Here is a 23460-nt window from a genome sequence, read left to right as displayed (position 1 = left end):
AAGGGAAGGGAAAGATCACAGATATTAGTAGGCTCCAAAGGAGGTACATATTGCCATCAGGACACACAAAAAACCACTTAAGACGACTTTGGGTGTCAAATACTATGCAAACCCACAAGCACTGTGTAAAGGTAAGTCAATGCTATACAAAGCACAGAAGGACATTGCAGCAGAGTGAATCAAATATAACTGAAAACACAAGCTACAGTAAAAGCTGTATTATCTGGCATTTTACCAACTGGAAAGCTCTATAAACTGGCTTTCTGATCTTCATTGAAAGTCCGGTTTAAAGTCAGGTGGGTGTGGGGCTGGCAGGCGCCCTACCTGGCTCCGCGTGGCTCACCGGAAACAGTGACATGCCCCGCTGCTCATAGGCAGAGGAATGGCCACGAGGGTTTGGAGTGTGGGAGAGGGTGTGGGATGCAGGCTCTGGGAGGGAGTTTGGGTGAGGGAGGGGGCTCGGGGTTCCCGGTCAATGGGAGCTGCAGAGACAGTGCTTGGGGTGGGTTGGGGGCAGCGCACAGAGCTGCACCTCCACCTAGGAGAAGCGGGGACATGTTACCACTTGCGGGGAGCCGCCCAAGATGAGTGTTGCCCAGATCCAGCACCCCGCAGCCCTTCCTGTACCCCTGCCCTGAGCCCCCTCCTGCACCCAAACTCCCTCCCAGAGCCCACACCCCCGCCTGTGCCCCAACCCTGAGCCCCCTTCTGCAGCCAAACTCCCTCCCTCTTAGTTAACCAGAATTTTTTACTTACAGGCACCCCGATTCTCCCAACATGCTGGATAACAAAGCTTTTACTGTATGGGGCAAGTCAAACTGATCAACACTGTACGCTTTCCTTTCACAAAGGAAAAGAGACTTCTCCACATTGTGAGAGGTGTTTTCTTAAGCAAGACTATTTTATCAAAGTTGCACTGGTTTAATTAAGTTTATTTCAAATCAGTCTAGTTAAACAAATGTAAACCTCCAACAGATACAATTTTAAGCCAGGATAAAACTGCTTTAAGTGAGTCAGCTTTGGAGGTTTACACCAATTTGACTAGACTGGTTTTTATATAAAACTTATTTAAACTAGTTTGTTAATGCAGATCAGCTGGCTTGTAAGTTTGTCAGGGTATTTTTATTTTTTTAAGCTAAGTTACAGACCGAAACTAACCCATCAGCTCCTGAATCCCAAACCTTCAATTCTTACTCATGGAAGTTGATATTTTCATATTCACACCTACCTCCAATGCCCTACACCAGTGGTCCCCAACCTTTCTGTGGGAATACCACATTTCTATTCCCAACAGACTGTGGTGGGCGCCAAACACCCCGCCGCCGAAATGCCGCCAAGAAGTGGCAGCAAAAAGAAGCCTCCCTGCCGAAATGCTGCTGAGAAACGGCAACGCGGTTCTCAGGTGGTCATGCTTGGTGGCGGCATTTCGGTGGCGCAGTGTCCTGCGGACGCACACCACTGCACCCGCGGGCACTCCTGCACTACACCCACCCACTGCATGGGACATAACAGGCAAATGGCCAAATTTTCACTGTCACTTTCTGCTCATCCACAATGTTCCTTTAGATCTCTGCTCTCTGCTTTAACAGCACCTCTGGGAGAAACTGGCACGGCATCTCGTCCCTGAGCTACCTCCACTTATTGCGCAGAGTGAAAATCTCTTAGAGACAGGTAAGTGGGAATGTCATTTGCAGACATTTTTAGACACTGAGATGGAGGTTCCAGAACACCTACCCTCAGTTAGGATATTCAGTAAGCTTCACTTAACTCTCCTCTACGCCTGTGTCTTTGGATTTGAGACAGCAAGCTGCCTCCTTCCAACGGCAGGCTAGTCTGGATATGTCTCTCCCCTCAGAGGCTGCAGGAAATACATGCTACACATCTTTTCCAGCAGTATAATATTCAGCTTCAACTTCAGGGGAAGCATGCGGTAATAGATTATTCAACTCTTAAGTGGCTAGGCAGAATAACCTCCTACACTCCCCTTCCACGCAGCAGTGGCACTTCTTTGACACCATATATGGTAAAGAGGAAAAGCAGAGGGGCAAGCCAGGAGAGACAAAAGGCTACAAGTTTGGGGGGGACAGAGACAAAACATTATTAAAGTAATACTGAAAACACTATTGTATAACATAACAAGCCTTTAAAAATTCATTAATGGAATCTGACATACAAGGTTATCTCAAGTGGTTTTTTTTTTTTTTTTTTTTTAAAGTTTAGCAAAAAATTTGACTATTCTGGCTGAGCCTTTCAAAGCTGCCAGAGAGGGACCTGGATACCCAATTCCTGTAGGACACAATTTTCATTAACATTCATGTGACTTGGTTAGACAGTCTCAAAATCTCAGTCTGTATCTTCACAGAAACAGAAAGGAAGGAGATACAAGTTTAGTGCTAACTTTCTAAATTGCGTGGCTGACATTTGAAAAATTTGACCCTGATGCTTAAGATGTCATTGATACACAGCTCAGCTTAATTTTATTTTTGTTAAGAAAAGTTTTTCACGAGTCTGTACGAAGATAAGACCGCTTGGTCATTTCAACAGGCTTTTGAAAACAGCAAAAACATTTATGCTAAATACAAGTTTCTATGCAAAAGTAGCAATTTATTTCACCAAGGAGAATGCGGTATGGTTACTCAAAACATATTATTTAAGCCATCATGACTGATCATGCCCATTTAATGCACAGGATAAAGTACACCATAGGCTTTAAAATTGCCACCCCTGCTTACTGCTCTGACATTCCCTTTCAAGGTTTATATCCCTGTATCTGGTTACCAAGAGGGAAAAAAAAACAAAAAAACACCCAAACATACAGACGAACCTAGGGCTAAAATGTATATAGCACTAAAGAGTTTAGTTCAAAATCGTAACTCTACCACCATCTAAAAATTGTACAGTTTTCTAGGGAGACTACAAGAAATTAAGACATCACTATTCTCCACCACCACTTTACACCAGTAAAGCCATCAGGAACTTCTGCATTAATACCCAATTTTGTAACAGACACAGACAACCAGATTAACTGAAGACAATTACCAGACCAGCCTGCAGAAGGTAGCATCCACCAATCTACCACTTCAAAAAGACAAGAAAAAGTATGTAAGGATGCCCAAGTGGCTGCCTTGCTCAGTTCAAGAAGGGAAGCATTCCCCTCTCTCATCTTAAGACAGGGATCCTTCTCACTGAATGATTCTTGTTTAAAAGGTAGTCCTTATCTAGGACATTGGCCTCCTTAATCCAGTTGTAACCTCAACAAGAAAGAAAAACCTCTAGAAACTATTAAGCTTTTCTTCCTAAAACTCTCACACATAAAAACAAACAAACAAAAAAACTAAAACAAAACACACACACTTCACAAACAAAAAAAGGCTTCATTTTCTAACTTTCAAAGTTGTCTTCAGACGTGTAGAATCATAGAAACGTAGAACTCAAAGGGACCTTCATAGATCATCTATTGCAGTCCCATGCACTGAGGCAGGATTAAGGATTATCTAAAACAGTGATGGGCAACGTGAGGCCTGTCACGGTAATCCGCTGGTGGGCCACAAAACAGTTTGTTTACATTTGCACAGCCGCCCACAGCTCCCAGTGGCCGTGGTTTGCCATTCCCGGCCAATGGGAGCAGCGGGAAGCCACGGCCAGCACATCCTCATGCTGCTTCCCACGGCCACTGGGAGCTGCAGGAGGCCACGCAAATGTAAACAAACTGTCTGGTGGCCCACAGGCCACAGGTTGCCCACCACTGATCTAAGACCATCCCAGACAGGTATTTGTCTAACAAGTTCCTAAAAACCTCCTATGACAGAGATTCGACAAATCTCCCTAGGTAATTTGTTCCAGTGCTTAACTACCCTTATTGTTAGGAATTTTTCCCTAACGTCTAACCTAAATCTTCATGCTGCAATTTAAGCCCTTTAGTTCTTCTCCTTATCCACTTGGGAAAGGACAACAATTTATCATGCTCCTCTTTATAACAGAAGACTTATGTCCCTTCTCCAGACCAAACCCAATTTTTTTCCACTCTTTCTTGTAGGTCATGTTTTTTAGACCTTTAATCATCTTTGTTGCTTTCCTCAGGACTTCCTCCAATTTTGTCCACATCTTTCCCGAACTGGACACAATACTCCAGTTGAGGCCATATCAGTGCTGAGTAGAGTGGAAGAACTACTTCTTTTGTCTTTCTTACAATGCTCCTGCTAATATATCCCAGAATGTTTACTTTTTTTGCAACAGTATTACATTGTTGACTCATATTTAGTTTGTGATCCACCAAAACCCCCAGATTCTTTTCTGCAGTAGTCCTTCTGAGGCAGTCAGTTCCCATTTTGTATTTGTGCAGTTGATTATTCCTTCCTAAATGAAGTACTCTGCATTTACTGGAGGAAGCTGGAGAAAGCTAATGGGGGGAAAAGTGGAAATAAACTTGAGTGAAAAGTTTAGGGGGGGAGGGATAGCTCAGTGGTTTGAGCATTGGCCTGCTAAACCCAGGGTTGTGAGTTCAATCCTTGAGGGGGCCATTTAGGGATCTAGGGCAAAAATTGGGGACTGGTCCTGCTTTGAGCAGGGGGTTGGACTAGATGACCTCCTGAGGTCCCTTCCAACCCTGATAGTCTATGATTCTATGATTTGTCCTTACAGAATTTCATCCTATTTATTTTAGACCATTTCTCCAGTTTGTTAAGATCATTTTTAATTTTAATCCTGTCTTCCAACACTTGCAACACCTCCTTGCTTGGAATCATCTGTAAACTTTTATAAATGTATTCTCTATGCCATTATCCATATGCAAAGTTTCCTTCATGCACAAAGGTATTTCCCATTTTATGGGAAATGCGAGAATGAGATAAACCTTATGATCAAGTGGAAACAGAAAACCACTTTGACAGGAACAAGCTTATTCACTATTTAACCTTTGGTGGGGTGCGATGGAGGGAGAAAACCAACATAACTATTCTGGTGTAAATTTTAAGTGAAGACCAAACCCCAGATAAAATGGCGGCAATTAGAAAGACAGTTTTAAGGAGGAGGCATCTCTCAAGACACTCTCTTCTCTTCAGAAGAAAGCATTTGTTAACAACATTTAACATCCAGTTGTGTCCCACTGAGTTAAGAGATTTGTGTACACCCAAAAGTTCTCAGCTTTAGCTTCTGAGCTTCTCTGAGGTCACCAGATGGGAACCCATGGAGCAACATATGTTGTTGTTTCTCAAGGCCCACCAATAGCTGACACTTAGCCATTCAAATCTTTATATATTTTACCTTGAAAAGTGGCAAAAATGTTAGAACACTGCATTTTAAAGATTTGGATTCTCCCCCTCCCATGCATCATTTAGGAGGGTGGTAAAGCACTGGACTGGGTTACCTAGGAAGGTGGTGGAATGTCCATCCTTAGAGGTTTTTAAAGCCTGACTTGACAAAGCCGTGGCTGGGATGATTTAGTTGGGATTGGTCCTGCTTTGAGCAGGGGGTTGGACAAGATGAATTCCTGAGGTCTCTTCCAACCCTCATCTTCTATGATCTGAAGTTACCTCAGATTACCAGATCATGCAGACATCACAGGTACACCAGTGTAGCAAGCATCCATTCTGAAAATTGCTGCTACTTCACACACAACTACCTAAAAACATGCCACCAGGTTGCCAAACAGATTATCAGATTTCCCATGGTGAACGGTCAGTCAAAGCCTTGCTTTTGGGGAATGCAGAGGGACTGATCAAGGAAGAAGTTAGGCAGCTCCCCAAACTAAGGATTCCTGGGCCACTCCACGACTAACAAGCTGACCTGGATTTTACAATCTTGTGAAGGACTGTGCCTGTCATGGACAGGGGAGGAAAGATGGACACTAGATCCAACTCTCAAGGATATGAGACATCTATGCCCAGTGTCATCAGAGATCAGAACCTGGAGAAGAATGTTGCTACCTTTCTGCTTGACTGACAGGCGATCAGGTCCTTCAGTCTTCCACTTGCCAATAAACACAAACACACACACACACACACACCCCACTTGCTGACTGGTGCAGTTCTCATTCCCCAAGGTAGATCTGACAAAGCCAGTCCAACCTAGAATTATTATAGCGATAAATGGCTTGTTTATTAAGATATTCAGTTTAATAAACAAAGACAAATAAAAACAAGAAATATTCAAAACAATTAAATATGTAGCTTCTACGCAAAGTTATTTCTGCTTTTTTTAAAAAGATCTAAGGATGACATGTATGATGTTATGCAAACACAGTTAAACTAGAGCAGTGATTTTCAATCTATAGTCTATATTGATGACATCTTCATCATCTGGACCCATGGAAAAGAAGCCCTTGAGGAATTCCACCATGATTTCAACAATTTCCATCCCACCACCAACCTCAGCCTGGTCCAGTCCACACAAGAGATCCACTTCCTGGACACTACAGTGCTAATAAACAACGGTCACATAAACACCACCCTATACCGGAAACCTACTGACCGCTATTCCTACCTGCATGCCTCCAGCTTTCACCCTGACCACACCACACGCTCCATCGTCTACAGCCAAGCTCTGCGAAACAACTGCATTTGCTCCAACCCCTCAGACAGAGACAAACACCTACAAGATCTCTGTCAAGCTTTCTTACAACTACAATACCCACCTGCGGAAGTAAAGAAACAGATTGATAGAGCCAGAAGAGTTCCCAGAAGTTACCTACTACAGGACAGGCCTAACAAAGAAAATAACAGAACGCCACTAGCCGTCACCTTCAGCCCCCAACTAAAACCCCTCCAACGCATTATTAAGGATCTACAACCTATCCTAAAGGATGACCCAACACTCTCACAAATCTTGGGAGACAGGCCAGTCCTTGCCTACAGACAGCCCCCCAACCCGAAGCAAATACTCACCAACAACCACATACCACACAACAGAACCACTAACCCAGGAACTTATCCTTGCAACAAAGCCCGTTGCCAATTGTGCCCACATATCTATTCAGGGGACACCATCACAGGGCCTAATAACATCAGCCACACTATCAGAGGCTCGTTCACCTGCACATCCACCAATGTGATATATGCCATCATGTGCCAGCAATGCCCCTCTGCCATTTACATTGGTCAAACTGGACAGTCTCTACGTAAAAGAATAAATGGACACAAATCAGATGTCAAGAATTATAACATTCATAAACCAGTCGGAGAACACTTCAATCTCTCTGGTCACGCAATCACAGACATGAAGGTCGCTATCTTAAAACAAAAAAACTTCAAATCCAGACTCCAGCGAGAAACTGCTGAATTGGAATTCATTTGCAAATTGGATACTATTAATTTAGGCTTAAATAGAGACTGGGAGTGGCTAAGTCATTATGCAAGGTAGCCTATCTCCCCTTGTTTTTTCCTACCCCCCTCCCCCGCAGATGTTCTGGTTTAACTTGGATTTAAACTTGGAGAGTGGTCAGTTTGGATGAGCTATTGCCAGCAGGAGAGTGAGTTTCTGTGTGTATGGGGGTGGGGTGTGTGTGAGAAAACCTGGATTTGTGCTGGAAATGGCCCACCTTGATTATCATGCACATTGTAGGGAGAGTGGTCACTTTGGATGAGCTATTACCAGCAGGATAGTGAGTTTGTGTGTGTGGTTTTTGGGAGGGGGGTGAGAGAACCTGGATTTGTGCAGGAAATGGCCCAACTTGATTATCATGCACATTGTGTAAAGAGTTGTCACTTTGGATGGGCTATCACCAGCAGGAGAGTGAATTTGTGTGGGGGGGGTGGAGGGTGAGAAAACCTGGATTTGTGCTGGAAATGGCCCAACCTGATGATCACTTTAGATAAGCTATTACCAGCAGGACAGTGGGGTGGGAGGAGGTATTGTTTCATATTCTCTGTGTGTATATAAAGTCTGCTGCAGTTTCCACGGTATGCATCCGATGAAGTGAGCTGTAGCTCACGAAAGCTCATGCTCAAATAAATTGGTTAGTCTCTAAGGTGCCACAAGTACTCCTTTTCTTTTTGCGAATACAGACTAACACGGCTGTTACTCTGAAACCAATCTATAGTCTGTGGACCCCTAGGGTCTTCAGACTATGTCTAAGGTTTCCAAAGGGGTTTGCACCGCCAGTCAAAATTTTTAGGCGTACACAAATAAAAAAAGGTGGAAAACCACTGAACTAGAGCAATGTAAACCAATAATCTTGATTATCATTTATATAGTTGGCTTGTTTAGATTCTTTTCTCTGGAAAAAGTGTTAAAGGTTGACAAGACTTTGGGGGACTGCTAGGGCCCCAAAAGCTAAAGGGTTGTGTGCTTTCTGATGAATTTTAGTATGTTTTTATGTTAATCTTTTATATAAGAGTTAGGTATTAATACTATTTATTAGTAGGGCATCAATAGACTCATATTAAGCCACTGGTGTGATAACTGTAAAGATAAATATCAGTGATGGAAAAACTTCAGGTGTTTCTCTAAGCCACTGGAGTAGACCAAGATATACTGTATGAGGAACTTAATAAAGTGAGGGCCTTCCGGGTAAAAGGTCATTCTTTAACTTTCTGCTAAAGCATTTGGAGTCTGGCATTTCTCAGCTCACGCTACGTGGTGTTAAAGTGACAAAATTCATCCTAAATGAAAGGAAGAAAAAGAGAATGTAAAAAAACTTTTCTGCTGTGAGAGACGAGAGTTCCTCACCCTCAAAGAAGCGGAGAAGACCCAGTGCAGGCTGGGGCTGAACACTCACAGAAAGAGGAGAGAGCACGAAAAAGATCCAGCCCAGAGACGCGACAAGGGGGAAAAAAAGCAGGTACAGCACAGAAAAATAAACTCCATTAAAAGCTGCAGTAAGGAGTCCTACAAACAGAAAGTGAGAGGTCATCTCCACAGGGACACAGAGAGAGCATGGGACAAAAGCACTCAAAAAAAGGGGGGGAAGGAACAAAGAGGATGGAGCCAATAATTATCCTAATACCTCCAACGATGGAGCCAGGATTCCTCTCATACAGTTTCTACCCTTCAGTTACAAGAATGCATCAGGACATGTTGTAAGAGGAACTTACTAAAAGTGAAGGACTTCCAGGGAAGTCATTCTTGAGCTGTCCTGTAAAGCATTCTAAGCCTACTGTGAGCTGAGAGATTGTAGTGTGACCAGAGAGGCACCAATAGGGGAAGAAGATGGCTCTGCTGAGCAGGTGGGAAGTGACTGTCTAGGGCTACACTGTGCTCTCTGTTCTGAGCTAGGAACAGCACAGAGGAAAGTTTGAGGCAGGAATGAGGAAGGGAGGTAGCGTTCTCACCAGCTAGCCTCCCACCCACACAGCACTGCTGTCCTTAAATGCAGGAGGCCAGTATCACTTTTTTTTAAAAGCTGCTGTCAGCATCCCAGGAAATTGGCTGTGACCAAATGTTTGTAAAAACTGGGCCAGCTACAAACAAAACAGGACTGTTGCCGGTATGTAGTCATTGCTAATTGATCCACAGGAAGCAGGGGCTCATGGTCAAACATGCAGTCTGGAGTCAGGAGATCCAAGTTTTATTCCTGAGTGCCCCAAATTCCATCTACGATCTTGGGCAAATGCTGTAACCAACGTAATTGAACAGAAGGGGATGAAAAGTGAAATCTTAAATTTCTGGACTGCTTGCCAATACACATGGAAGAAACCATTTATCAAAGATGTTTCTATCACACATTGTAGATTTTTAAAATATGCTTTTTAAAGCATTTTATCTGTTACAATTGTATTTGTTATGTATTTGTTATCAAAATATTGATAACCAAATACATGCTAAAAAGAAGCGTTCACATTTTGGCTGAAATAATATTTTCCTCTCCTGTCAAAGAGCTACTTGCAGCAGGCAAGTGACAAAATGGAATTTTGCACAGCAACTTCACACTAAGTTTTAATTCCAGTTATTTTCTAAATTATGTGGGATGGAAAGTGATGCTGGGTTGTTTAAAAATGCCATATTGTAGGGTCAGAGGGTCCAATCTTTTAAGCCTCAGGACCAAACTCTCGAGTTCAAAAAGACCACAATCAATACTTTGGGACAGATTCTTAGACAGGCCAAAAGGAAGGAAAAACCATCCACACCCTGTTGAGAATTCCCCCAGCAGGCATGGAGTCAGCATACTCCAGCTATCCTCAAATGGCATAAGGTCCTTAGGTGACCATTACCAGTGGGTACAAGCTAGAGCACCACCTGAACTGTTCTAACCTGGCTGCAGCAGGGAGTCCATTGCTTTACACAACTGCTGGACAGCAGTCACATACTGGAGATCAGGAAACTGAGTTCTATCCCTGGCTCTAATAAAAGAGTATACTGGACAGGGAAAGGATAATCAAAGCACATTTTATCTGAAAAGACTAAGGGTAAGTAGCTACAATTTAAGCCTACCATGGCTTAAATCTTGGAATCTATTCCCAGCATTGCTTGCAATGACCTTTAATTGGAACATTTCTTTTCAGTTATGGAGAAAGTGAAAACCACAACACTGACAAATACCATTTATTTATAACCAATATTGTATTAATCACCATAAAAGAGAAGAAAAGCACAGATCCTAGAGCATTTTAGATTTCTTGCAAAAGGTGTCTGAAACAAGGTGAGACAATCCAGTAAAAAAAAAACTTTAAAGGGGTCATTTATGAACACTTACTGTTTTTTCTAAATCTAACCCAATTTCTATCAAACTACCAAGAAAAATCCAAAAAGCATTCAAAGTTTACTTTCCATATTTAGGTTTCTTTTTTAAAAATAAAGGTTTAAAGCTCCTGTTAAAGTGAAAACTTCTTACTCAACCTTAACTATGGAAGAGACATAAGCAACTCCATAATAAGGTATGAAATGTAGAAAAGTTAAGACCGTCTACTGCAATATTAACTTAGGTAGCATATACAAATTTCCTATTAAATGTTCAATATATTTTCACTGGTCATTGTATATTTTGTGATATCCATTAACCTAATGGTGAACACTGGTATAGTATGACCAAGCTCACTTTACTGTAAAAAACTTGAGTGAAATCTCCCCCTTTCCCTTTTGTTTTTTCGCTTTAAAAAAATTAATTTAAGTGAGGAGAAGAGGCTGCAAGGTTAAAAAAAAATTACTTGTAGTTAATAATGTACTCCTGACAGAATTCTGCACCAGTGTGGGGACACAGAATTCATATGGCCCACATATTTCTGTGCCCCCACCCCCGTGCAGAAAAACGCAAAAAAAAAAAATCTGCTGGGAGGACATGTGTCTCTTCCCTGGCAGCACATCTGTTCCAGCACACCGGGAGCAGCTTCAGAGATGCAAATCCCTGCGGGGGTGGGAGGGGGAAGTGGCAGGAGGGACGTTGATCACCATCAGGGCACGGGCCAACAAGCATCTTGATACTGCGGCTTGAGGGGCGTGGAGGAGGGTAGATCTTTTTGTTATGCAGGAGGAAGACTCTGCCCCGAGGCAGAAGTGTAGTAGCCTGCCTGCCGGCCTAGTAAAATGTTACATCTTGAGAACTGAAAAAACACTTAATTAAATATTAGTAGCATATTACTGAAAATTCATTTTTTTAAAATTTAAGCAAATAGCTTTTGTAAAAAAAAAAATAAAAAAACATTTAAAAAAATCACATTTTGTCTTTGGTTAATTGATCTCATTCACAGAATCATAGAATATCAGGGTTGGAAGGGACCTCAGGAGGTCATCTAGTTCAACCCCCTGCTCAAGGCAGGACCAATCCCCAACTAAGTCATCCCAGCCAGGGCTGCAACTTGAGACCATTACTCCTTGTCCTGTCCTCTTCCACCACTGAGAACAGTCTAGAGCCATCCTCTTTGGAACCCCCTTTCAGGGACGATCACGTCCCTCGATCTGCTGGCAATGCCCCTACTTATACAGCCCAAAATGCCATTGGCCTTCTTGGCAACAAGGGCACACTGTTGACTCATATCCAGCTTTTCATCCACTGTAAACCCTAGGTCCTTTTCCGCAGAACTGCTGCCGAGCCATTCGGTCCCTAGTCTGTAGCGGTGCATTGGATTCGTCCGTCCTAAGTGCAGGACTCTGCACTGGTCCTTGCTGAACCTCATCAGATTTCTTTTGGCTCAATCCTCCAATTTGTCTAGGGCCCTCTGTATCCTATCCCTACCCTCCAGCGTATCTACCTCTCCTCCCAGTTTAGTGTCATCTGCAAACTTGCTGAGGGTGCAATCCACACCATCCTCCAAATCATTTATGAAGATATTGAACAAAACCGACCCAAGGACCGACCCTTGGGGCACTCTACTTGATACCGGCTGCCAACTAGGCATGGAGTCATTGATCACTACCCATTGAGCCCTATGGAGGCAGAAATGTAGCAACCTGTCTGCACAGTAACATTGTTAATTATTCTGTTGTTAGTTAACTATTCCCATTCTCAGTCATCTCCCCCAGCATCATAAAAACCTGTAGAAGTTTTAAGGCTCCTATATTGCCAGAGTGATGCAGAGCCTTATAAATGACTGTAAGGGAATGAGGTAGGGAGATTTATGCGCTCTCTCACTTTTTTCCTGTGCCAAAGTGGCACAATAGATTTTTACTTACCATTTTAAAAAAAAAAAAAAGCCCAAGACTTTTGAGGGCAAATAAAACATTTACCAAGCAGTCAATAAAATGTCAGGACAATCAGAAACAAGCACTTCCCAAAGTATCCAGCTAGGTCCAGGACAATGATTCGCAAAACTGTATGACTGTCACGTGTGAAAGTCTGAGCAATTTAAAATGACATTCTACTTTTTTTTTTTTTTCTGTTTGGTGTTCTGTAATGTAATTTAAATGAAAATACAGGATTATAACTGGAATGCAGGGTATTAGTTACCAAGTATTTGTAAGTTAACTTTCATGTATCTAGGAAATGCTGAATACTTATTGTGACTTTTTTCTGTATTGTAGTTTAAATAACTTACCAAAACAATTGAAACTGGTGTGATTATACTGCATTATTTTGACAAATAAAATTTGCAGAATTTTGCAGAATTTTTTGGCACAGAATCCCCCCAGGAGTAATAATGTTAATACTGTATTTAGTTCCAATTAAGCTTAGCTATTCAAACTTCATTTAGGAGACGGACTTGGATGGGATGAGTTCTCACCATTGCTGCTGCTACTAAATGGATGGATTAAACAGCATTTCTCAAATGCGGCCACCAGGGGCTTTTCTTGCAGCCACAGCCTCCTCTGCTGTGGGGGAGGGTGGAAGTAGCTGCCCCTCCTCCTCTCTGTTGGTCCAGGATACACTGCCTTGGTGTTGGGTTGCTGGGGCCCCCAGCAGGGGTTGGGCCCTGCCTCCCTCTGGAGACACCTGGGGCATAACACTGGAGGACTACATTCCTCAGAAGACTACAGTAAGAATGTGCAAAGCTTGATGGTTTTAATATGATGCTTAAATTGCAGACACAAAAACAATACTGGTCAACACTGAACTTTACCAAGCTTTCCAAAAGAAGTTACTGTTGAACTCAGAATAAACATGAAAAATTTGAGCAGAAAGTAAAATAAAATGAAGAGTCTGAAAAAAGTTCTTCTTCAGCCATAACTAGAAGACCACTATTATGGCACTCAACTAACCAGCCGTACTCACAAGACTAGTATGATAAGAAAAAAAAAAATAACATGGGAAGTTCCCCGCCTCAAGACTCTCACTGTTTAATCACTGATGTGTGGATATTTGGCTACATGAAGAGACATTTTCCATTATCTAGCTATTTAAGCAATGCATACTTTATCATTTAAAAAGCTGACCTGTTAGGACAGTTTGTTTCAACAGCTACTGAGATCTTTATGTAATTCAGATTTTACTTTCAAAAAAGCTTTAGCTAAATGTACAGTAAATGGATAAGCAATTGAAGAAATGGGAAATTGGCAATTGGCAATTTTGACCATGTGTGTCATTTAAGGGCTGATCCAAGTATCACTGTAATAATCATTGGAACTCTTTCACCTGACTGCAATGGGCTTTTGATTAGGCCATTAATGAATTATTTCCATTTTCATGACAACCATCTAAGTTTTCATACTTTGCTCATCACCCTTGAAAATATTTACATGTTGTCTTAGTCATAGCAGTTTTTTTAAATGCACATAAAACTGCTGACTTTTTATATTTTACTAGTAAGCACATTCTAAAAGAAATTGACATGAAAACAGTTTGTTCATATAGTTAAAAAGTCTTTCAAGATAACATGAAATAACCAACATTAACTAATGTATAGGAGTCAAAAAAATCTACTGATAAGCCCTTTCTAAGTACATGTACAAGAATTTATTAATGGAAAACAAAGAGTTGAAACTTCATTCCCATAGGATGCCACTCAATCAGAAGCCTGACAAAAAAAAAAAGACAGATTTTATTCCAAGTACTTTAAAACACACTATGTTTCTTTTGAATGAAAAGGGGAAGTGAATTTCTAACTCAAGGACTATCCACTAAGAATGTCCTAGTTCCAGCTTCCAGCCATTCAAAGCTACAGACCAGGGGTCGGCAACCTTTGGCATGCGGCCCATTGCAGTAATCTGCTGGCGGGCCTCGAGATGTTTTGTTTATGTTGACCGTCCACAGGCACCGGCTCCCGCAGCTCCCAATGGCTGAGGTTCACCGTTCCCAGCCAATGGGAGCTGCAGGAAGCAGAAGACAACACATGCCTGAGGCCCACGCTGCTTCCCACAGCTCCCATTGGCCGGGAACGGTGAACCTAGTCCACTTGGAGCTACTAGGGGCCGTGCTTGCAGACGGTCAATGTAAACAAAACATCTTGTGGCCTGCTAGCAGATTACCGTGATGGGCTGGGTGCCAAAGGTTGCTGACCCCTGCTATAGACTATGAGTAAACCAACTCAACAGTCATGACAGTACATACAAAGGCAGCTTCTAAGCAAAGACCCAAACCATTTATGACTTTATAGGTCAATAAATACCTGAGTTTCTTCCAGAAACAAACCTGAAATTAATAGACTTCAGCAAACAGGTGCAATAGGCTCCTTATGACTGGTACCTCTGAGGAAGTTTATGGATGCACACTGTACTAGCTAGGGCTTTTGAGCTGTTATCAAGAGTAGCCCCAGGTAGCATTCAGTGCCCACATCCAATCTGGAGGCAATTAAGACATGGGAAACTGTGGAGAGGTCCACATCTTAAAGAAAATATCATAAGCACCCAAACAGATCATTTAAGGTGAAAAGCTTCTTCACCACCATGATCTGAAAATCCAGGGCAACCCCCAATTGTGAACTGTCTGATCAACACAGAGAAGAGAACACATCCCTGGCAACCCTTTCCAGATGCTTTCCTCCCCAAACCAGAAACACTCCCATTTTGTTTGGATAGAGCTTCTGTCAGGATGTTCTGTTCTAGAACTTATCTCAACTAGACATTGGCTAGTGGGAGAATATGATGTCTGAGTCAGATGCAGAGCCACACATCACCCATACACTGAATGCTACACAACCTAGATTGTCCATCTATAACCCTTTTCTACCAAACGTACATGTTATAAAGGGGTGATAGAACAGAATTTGCAAAACAGAGCCCTTGAGACAGATGAGTCATTGATTAATGTTACAATGTGGGATCATCCCATGCTGAATAGACACTGAAATGTGATCCTGCCTATGCTAAACATGGTCAGCAAGCAAACCAACAAAACCTCATGTTCAGCAGTATCAAAGAATGCTGATAAGTGTAAAAGAATAAACAAAAACAATGGATCTCACTTGCATAGTCTCCAAACAATATTTAGTTAAAAGCTGATTTCCTTCACCTATCAGCTTGAAGACTTCAAATGAGGCCAAAGTTTCCTCCCAACAATCTTCTCAATAAACCTATCCAGAAAGAGAAAGATTAGAGATGGGCCATTAGTTGGCAAGAACACCAATGTCAAGAGATGGTTTCTTGAGCAAAAGTCGAGTCACTACACAAGAGAAGCTGGCACCTGGCTCTCTAGTACGGAGGTGCTAGTAATCTCAAAACAATGGTGAACCCAATCCCTCACTCTAGCTAGATCTTAATCAGCCATGAAATGGAGAAGTCCAGCTTATGAATTATAGGAAAAACCTAATTTATTTCTTTATTTTTTAAAAAAGAGTGTAGGCAGTACAGGTACCCAAACTTGCCAAAACTCACAGAAGACAAATAGTCTTCTCCAGGCCCCACACTTACTTCTGTTTATAATTAAAAACAGCTCAAAATCAGCAAGCTTTTGCCCACCTGAAAATAAATTCCATGGCTTGGGTCTTCACCAACAGTAAAGTGAAAGAAGAAAGATCTTCATTTCCATTATCCACTAGCACGATCATCGTAAAAATTAGCTTTTGCTACTTTGGGCACAACTGCCACATTTCATCTGTTGCAGGGCATGCACGAAGCACAGTGACATGTGAGGATTATATATTAAGAAGAAATTGAAGAGCCATTGTTTGAATGGTCAAGGACAAAATACAATCATTATAACCAACAGAAAGGAAAATATGCTGTATATAGTCTCCCACAGATAGCACTGAAATGCAAGTAGGCCCATTAATTCTATAGACAAGCCAATGAAATGCATTCTCTACCCCAATAGTAGTAAAAGTGGCCACATACTTCAAGTGAATGAAAGATTATGACAAAAGTGTAATCCTCGTCCCTACCCTCATATCCACCCCAAACTGAGAACCAGAAAACACGCACCTTAAAGAGCAGAGTGAATGAAACAGCCACTTGGAATACACAGACAACAGACACGATGACCATGAAATCCCTCTTCTTTTTTTGCCCTAGATGTTGAAGTCACCAAATATCTGACTCCAGTATCAGAAATGAGACCTCTCCTGGGCAGGAAATTTGAAGTGCAAGTTTGTATACTCCACCTACTCAAAATGTATTTCCATCCTGGGATTCTCACACAGTAGACCTTCAAAAGTGAGTCAGTTTTTGGAGCAAGGCATCTCTTGTGCAAGGAGCAAATACTGCCTCCCCTCCCTAACTTCAGCTCTATTTCTGCTGAACTAAATAGGCACCTAGAGAAAGCAGACCCAATAAAGCAGATGCAGAAAAATGAAGTTGGGAGCCTCTACGATAACAGCCTTATTAACTATCAACTTTGCAGTCAGTTATATGAATCAAAGCATAGATCATATGAGCTAATACTTCATAAGGCAGCAGTTGGACTTGATGGACAACAAATGCCAAACCTCAGGTCTACATCTGGAAAAAAGTGTGTCTTCTTTCCTAGTCTCCCCATTACGGATATAAAAGATTAAACAGTAAGCATTAGACCTACCGTTAACCGACCTTAACCATCCAGAGGGACCCCAGCCCCAGCAGCCAGGCCAGGCCGAAGCTGCGCCAGCCCCAGGCAGGCCAAAGAGGCCCCAGCCAGGCTACGCCAGCTGGCCGGAACAACCCCAGCCCAGGCAGCACCATGCTACAGAAAGAAGTACGATTTAGTAACAACTGGCTCCTACATATGACAAGTTTAAAATACTTATACTCAGAAAGCACACTTAGTATTTGTTTTGTTAGTTTGCTCTAATAAAACAAAATTTTAAAAGTCTCCTTTTAAAAATTTTTGTCAAAAAATGCTACCTTTTTAAAAACTATGGAAAGCAATGTTTCGGAGGATAGTTAACAAATTGTATTCTCCGCTATTCAAAGGCGACTAATTTAACTGATCAGTAAAGAACTAAAACAAAGATGTCTGAGCTATGTGCCGATCATATATGCAAGTAATAAACTCACCAGACATATTTACACCATTACACACACCACTCAAACTAACAATGGAGATTTTTAGCTAAGAACTAGCCAAAGTATAATTAAGAGAAACGTGTAACAAACAATGTCAAAAGATTAAGTAATGACAATATCAAACAGGTAATAAACATTACTTTTTCTTGATCACTTTTACTCTACAATAACTATTCCAAAACAAAATATTTCTCCTATTTACATGCATATCTTATTCTTTATCCTTACTGTGATGTGTAGTCTACATACATCATATGTTACTGAATTATTTTTCTTACATCAAATATATTTGGCTTTGGTTCTTATAAAAAAAAGTAAAATAAAAGGCAATCACATAACAAAATTTAGCAATGTTACAGAAATGCATTTGCTTGTCTCTGTATATATAACATAGATTTCTCTCTTTTAATCTATAAAAAAGGAAATTTAAGCAACTGTGAAAAATAAAAGCTTTTATAAGCCGGAACCAAAGTAAGTAAGGTTTGGGATTCCACACACACAAAATGAGAAAGACTGGGAACCATGTATGTTGGCATACAAGACCCAACTATTCTCAAAATCATGGAAAGTGTCTTTGGGGCCACCAGATGAGGTATATGTCTTGATATTAACAATGGACAAAGTTCCTTTGATTTTTCAACAATAGCGTGACAGCATTTTTACTAACAGGCCTCAAAACCTGCATCCCACAATTCACAACACAGAATTTGGGCCCAAAGCAGTACTGCAGAACTGAGTGTATAACTTCTACTAATTTTATTTCTTAAGATCCTTATTTTCCTAATGGAAAGTAAGGACCACAGATCCCTGTATAAACATATCACCTTTTCTTAGCCAGATGTGATTTTTAAGGAACATGAAAAACCAACATTAACTTTCTTTCTACCTCTAGTACTGCTCTCTGATTTCTCGCCATTTTAGAGCTGATCTATACACAAACTGAAACTGATTCAGTTATTTTGGTGCAAGTTTGTGGGTGGACACTCATTTCACAATAAAAATAACTGGACTGACTTTAGCCAATTTTATTCCAAAATAAGAGTGTCCACCCCCCAAAAGTAACTAAATCAATTTTAAACACACACCTTTTGTTATGCCAATGTAAATGTATGTATAGATGAGACCTAAGTAAGGTCTGCTCTACCAATTTTCTACTTTGTAAGATACAGGTAGAATCATAATCAAACTTGCAAGGTATAGTTGCAGTTTACAATATACTGCAGGGGTGGCCAACCTGAGCCTGAGAAGGAGCCAGAATTTATCAATGTACACCACCAAAGAGCCACAGTAATATGACAGCAGCCACCCATGAGCTCACTCTCCCTGCCCGCTGCCAGCGCCTCCCGCCCACTGACAGCCTATCGGCTCCTCCCCGCACCTCACAATCAGCTGTTTTGTGGCATGCAGGAGGCTCTGGGGAGGAGGGGAGGAGCGAGGGGATAGCAGGCTCAGAGGAGGGGGTGGGAAGGGGTGGAGTGGGGGCAGGCCTGTGGCAGAGCCAGGGGTTGAGCAGTGAGCACCCCCCAGCACATTGGGAAGTTGGCACCTGTAGCTCCAGCCCTGGAGTTGGTGTCTATACAAGGAGCCGCATATTGACTTCTGAAGAGCCGCATGTGGCTCCGGTTGAGCACCCCTCCAATAGAGGATCCTCAATTCCATTAAGAACTTGGTTCTGGACATAACCTCTGGGCTTAAACGGGATTACACCTAGTATCATACGCAGGACTAGGACACAAAATATACAGCTGCTTTTTGCAAACAAGGGGGAAAAAATACATATCTTCTGTGCCATTTCTCAAGCTAACAGTTTTAAGCTATGTACTGAGCACGAATTTTTAGATATAGTCTAACCTTGTTTTCTTCCACGAATTATAACCATTATTTCTATTAGTGAAAAATGGTACTACACAGGAAATGTGGAAATATTTAAGCATAGAATAAAGAGTTCATCTAGTCCAGAATCCTGTCTCTGAAAAGAGTCCGTCCCACATGTTTCAGAGAAAGATGAAAAGACCCAACTACACCATAGCCTTAACCACATCACAGCTATATGACAGAGTTATATATGCTGCAACAGGTTTATTTGATTTGATTTGCATGTGATTATGATGATGTCCTTTTCACTTTGCAAACAAAAGACCCAACAGGTTACCAGCTTCTCTGATTTAACAGTGTACAATGTGGAGACGTCATAACAATACTATACTCATTATGTCCTGTTCACACTGCAAATATGAAATATTAGAATACAAATGCCCATGTCTGTGTTCTGTCAAGTCACACAGCGAAGCACTGGCATGGTTATACTTGTAATTCAAACACCTATAATGAACCTATCCAAATGTACCATGGGCGAAAGATTTCTTTTTGATTCCACCTAGTGATCCATTCATTTCCTGTAGCAGGAGGTATAACCTTTAGTTATTACTCAAGTTCGTTTAAATGTTGTTGCTATTGTGGTTGTAAAGCATCATGTACACATATAGCATTCAGTAATATATAAAAGGTCTGACCTCTATATAAACAACACCATTATCTCAAGCAATAAAGGAGTTGTACAGATAAACAGTACAATGCATTAAAAACTTTATTTTTTATTTGCATCCTTAAGAGTCCCCTTGCTTCTATATTAGGGCATGAGACGAATAAATACCATTCATTATTTTATACATCATCACATTTGCTCCTCTTCTTTCTAAACTAGATCTCAGTATTATATATTTCTTTTCATATGAAAGCATTTTACTACTAATTTTACATTGCTCACTTCTCTATTACCTTCATTCAGATGGTGACCAAAACTCAAGGTAGTAATAAAAATGAAAATACACCTCTGATTTATATAATGCCATTCTCTAATCCCTTAATATTTTGTAATATTTTATTTACTTTATTGACTACCATCTGTATTTTGGTCCAGTCCAACTCCCTTGGAAGCCATTGGAAAAGCTCCTGTTACCTTCCATGAACATTGGTTCAGGCTCTTACACCTCTAGGAAAAAAACAAGCATGGCAGAGATGCTCTAAATGTTAGTATAAAACTGACACAACATCCAACAATTTATAATCAGATTGGGGTCAAGTCAAATTCAGAAAGTGGAAGAGGGGAAAAATCACTTGGGTTCAACAGACAGTGAAACTTGATGTTGTTATAGTTCCTTCATCATCAGTAGGTGGTAAACAACAGTAAATAAGTAGTCCACGGATTTTAGGGTACACAGACCTCCTCAAATATGTAATGTGATTAATTAATTTACAGCCTGGCATTCTAATTGAAAAAGTTTCTGCTCATATCATTAGCATATTAGTACAGTTTGAGATGATTAGCAAAACCCTAAGATTGAATAGTCATAATCTATAACTGTAATTTTTCTCTTTCACAAAATTATTCGGTTTTTAAAAAATCAACCCAGGAGAATTAAAAAAAAACAACTTACATTATACATAACATAGGAGATGAAACCCTTTAGTGCATGTGACACAAAAGGAGGAAATCAAAAATTTTAAAATATCAGTTTATCAGATAAGTTATTTTAATTATACAATTACTGAAGATTTGAAAAGTTTACACAAACTCCATAATTGGACATAAGACATCACATCCTCTAGTTATATACACAACAATCTCATCTGAGTAACATTCCTTGCTCTGACCAATGTGTGTGGTGGTGATGGGGACATAGAGAAGGAGGAAAGAAAAGAAGAGAAGGGAGAAATGGAGAATTTAAAATACTTCATTTTAAACTCTTTACTTCATTTGTTATACAGTTTAGCGTTTTTATGCAATCAAAACATAACGTATCTCTGTCGTGAATATATCTTGCCTCTAATGTAACATCCCAAATAGTCAGAAACAAAAGCCATTCAGCTGACAATGAAGCTTTTTTTTTAATTTTAAAAAGACATTTGTACATCTAAAACGGCATCACAGATCAGTTCCCTTTATCAGGCGAGAGGTGTGACAGCCAATGCATAAAAAATTAAAATCCAATCCACCAGAGAAGACGTGCAAAATGTCTCCTTCAATCCCACCCCCATCTCTCCTTTAAAAAATACCCCTACAAATACTGTACACACACAAACCCAGCTAATGAATATGGCAACAGTTACAGAGCTAAGTGATCAAGGAACCATTCTCCCTCCAAAAACAAACAAACAAAAAAAACCCCTCGGCTCCAGCGTTTCTGTTACAGTCTCCATTAAAGGCGGAATCCCACCTCGGTGAATTCTCAGCCCTTTTAGACAATGGTGCTGCCCTGATTAGGTCCAAATTGACAACATTTTTGCACTAGGCCCTGGACAAATGTATACACAAAAACCAGCCAGGATTCAGATACATTGGGTCGGCGCCTCCCGTTTCCCACCCCGGATCCTGACACTAGCTCAGGAGGGACAAACGTGGTGAGGGGATATCGGGTGAAGGGAGAGAAGAGTTGCGAGGTGGAGGTAAATAAATGGCCGATGTGTTACACTGAAATGCTTCGCTGTAATGGGTCCCCCTCCCCCTTCGGGGCTGTGTAACCAAAGCACTGAATCCAAACTGCGCAGCAAACATTGTGCGGCTCAGGAGACTGGGAAGAGGCAGAGAGAGAGGAGCCGCGGCTGCTGCCGCTGTCTCCCTGAGACACCATTTAAACGATGGGGGTAGAGAAGAGGCGACAGTGTCAACACAAGTTACTCGGTTACCATGTCCCCAGGCCCAGCGGATCCCCCTCGGCCCAAGGGGCTAGTCCCTCACCCTACACCACGGGGGTCGCCGTGCCTTACCTCCTCCCAGCACTAGCGGATCGCCCACGGACCTCAACGAGGAGGCTCCCCCAGGGAGAAGGGGGAGCTGCTGCCGCCCCCGCATCAGGGGGGCCGATCCCCTCCCTGCACCGGGGGAATAGCCGAGCCTCCCGCCGCTCGGCTGCAGGGCCCAGTAGCCCTAGCCGGGGCAGAGCCCAAGCCAAACAAAGCGCGGCCTGAGCAGGAGCCAAGGGTGAAGCAGCCTGGGCTTTTCCTGGCGGAACATGGCTAGGCGACGCGGGGAGGAGTGGGGAGCGGAGAGGGGCTGCACCGCCCCGGCCTCCCCCTTTCCCTTCCCCTCGGGCAGGGCCCCCTCCGCGCCGCGGCCAGGCTCGCTTACCCCGTTCCCCGGCGGCGGCTGCGTTGTTCCTCTCCTGCTGCTGCTGCACCGGGCGCGGCCTGGACACTCGCCTGGGTCTCCTGTTGGCGGCTCGGACCGAGTTCATTTGCCGGCTCGTGTGGGTGGCGGGAGAGGAGGGGGGGTTGATCCTCCGACAAACGGTGCCTCTTCGGGGGGGGTGGGGGTGGGAGGGGAGCCCCGGGGGTGGCCGCTTCACGGCGGCAGCGGGGGAGAGGGGGGTGTCCAGTTGCGGGTCCCGCCACTGCTGCCGTCTCCTCCCCGGCTCACTGTGGAGGAACAGGGGCCGCCTGGGTCTCCCGAGCGCTCGCTATGGGGGATGTTCGCTCCGCTCCCCCCCTCCCCAGCCCCCCCCAAAACCCTCTCTTAAAGGTGCCCCGCAATCCTCAAGACCGTCGCTGCTCCGTGGCAGGAGGAGCCATTGACACTGCCTGAGACACTCAGTGAGAGGCGGCCGCTCTCCGCCAATCAGCACCTCCCACACAGAGAAAGGCTGTCTCGCAGCCAATCACGTAGCAGTTTTCATCAAGGCCAAAGTGGGGAGGGGGTTCTGGGGTGAGCGGGGTGGGGTGGCTGGAGGAAGAAGCAGGATATAA

General features: G+C 42.5%; 1 protein-coding gene across 6 annotated transcripts in view; it reads right to left on the bottom strand.

Annotated features, from left to right (window-relative positions):
* The window catches only part of FBXO11 (F-box protein 11), a 197778-nt gene extending 174493 nt beyond the window's left edge, over window positions 1–23285 (bottom strand). For 3 of the 6 annotated variants that reach the window (XM_073339263.1, XM_073339264.1, XM_073339267.1), the window contains exon 1: window positions 22847–23284. In XM_073339263.1, coding sequence (XP_073195364.1) covers window positions 22847–22952 — 106 coding nt within the window. In that variant the 5' untranslated portion in view covers window positions 22953–23284. Of the gene's footprint in view, window positions 1–22485; window positions 22595–22846 lie in introns of those variants that run through there. The other 3 variants (XM_073339268.1, XM_073339266.1, XM_073339265.1) reach the window with 2 other exon arrangements.
* Window positions 23286–23460: the final 175 nt, after the last annotated feature.

Source organism: Lepidochelys kempii, chromosome 3 (assembly GCF_965140265.1).
Source record: "Lepidochelys kempii isolate rLepKem1 chromosome 3, rLepKem1.hap2, whole genome shotgun sequence".
In the NCBI taxonomy this organism is placed as follows: domain Eukaryota; kingdom Metazoa; phylum Chordata; order Testudines; family Cheloniidae; genus Lepidochelys; species Lepidochelys kempii.
The sequence above is the reverse complement of the archived record's forward strand: the minus strand, read 5'-3'. Positions and strand labels throughout refer to the sequence as shown.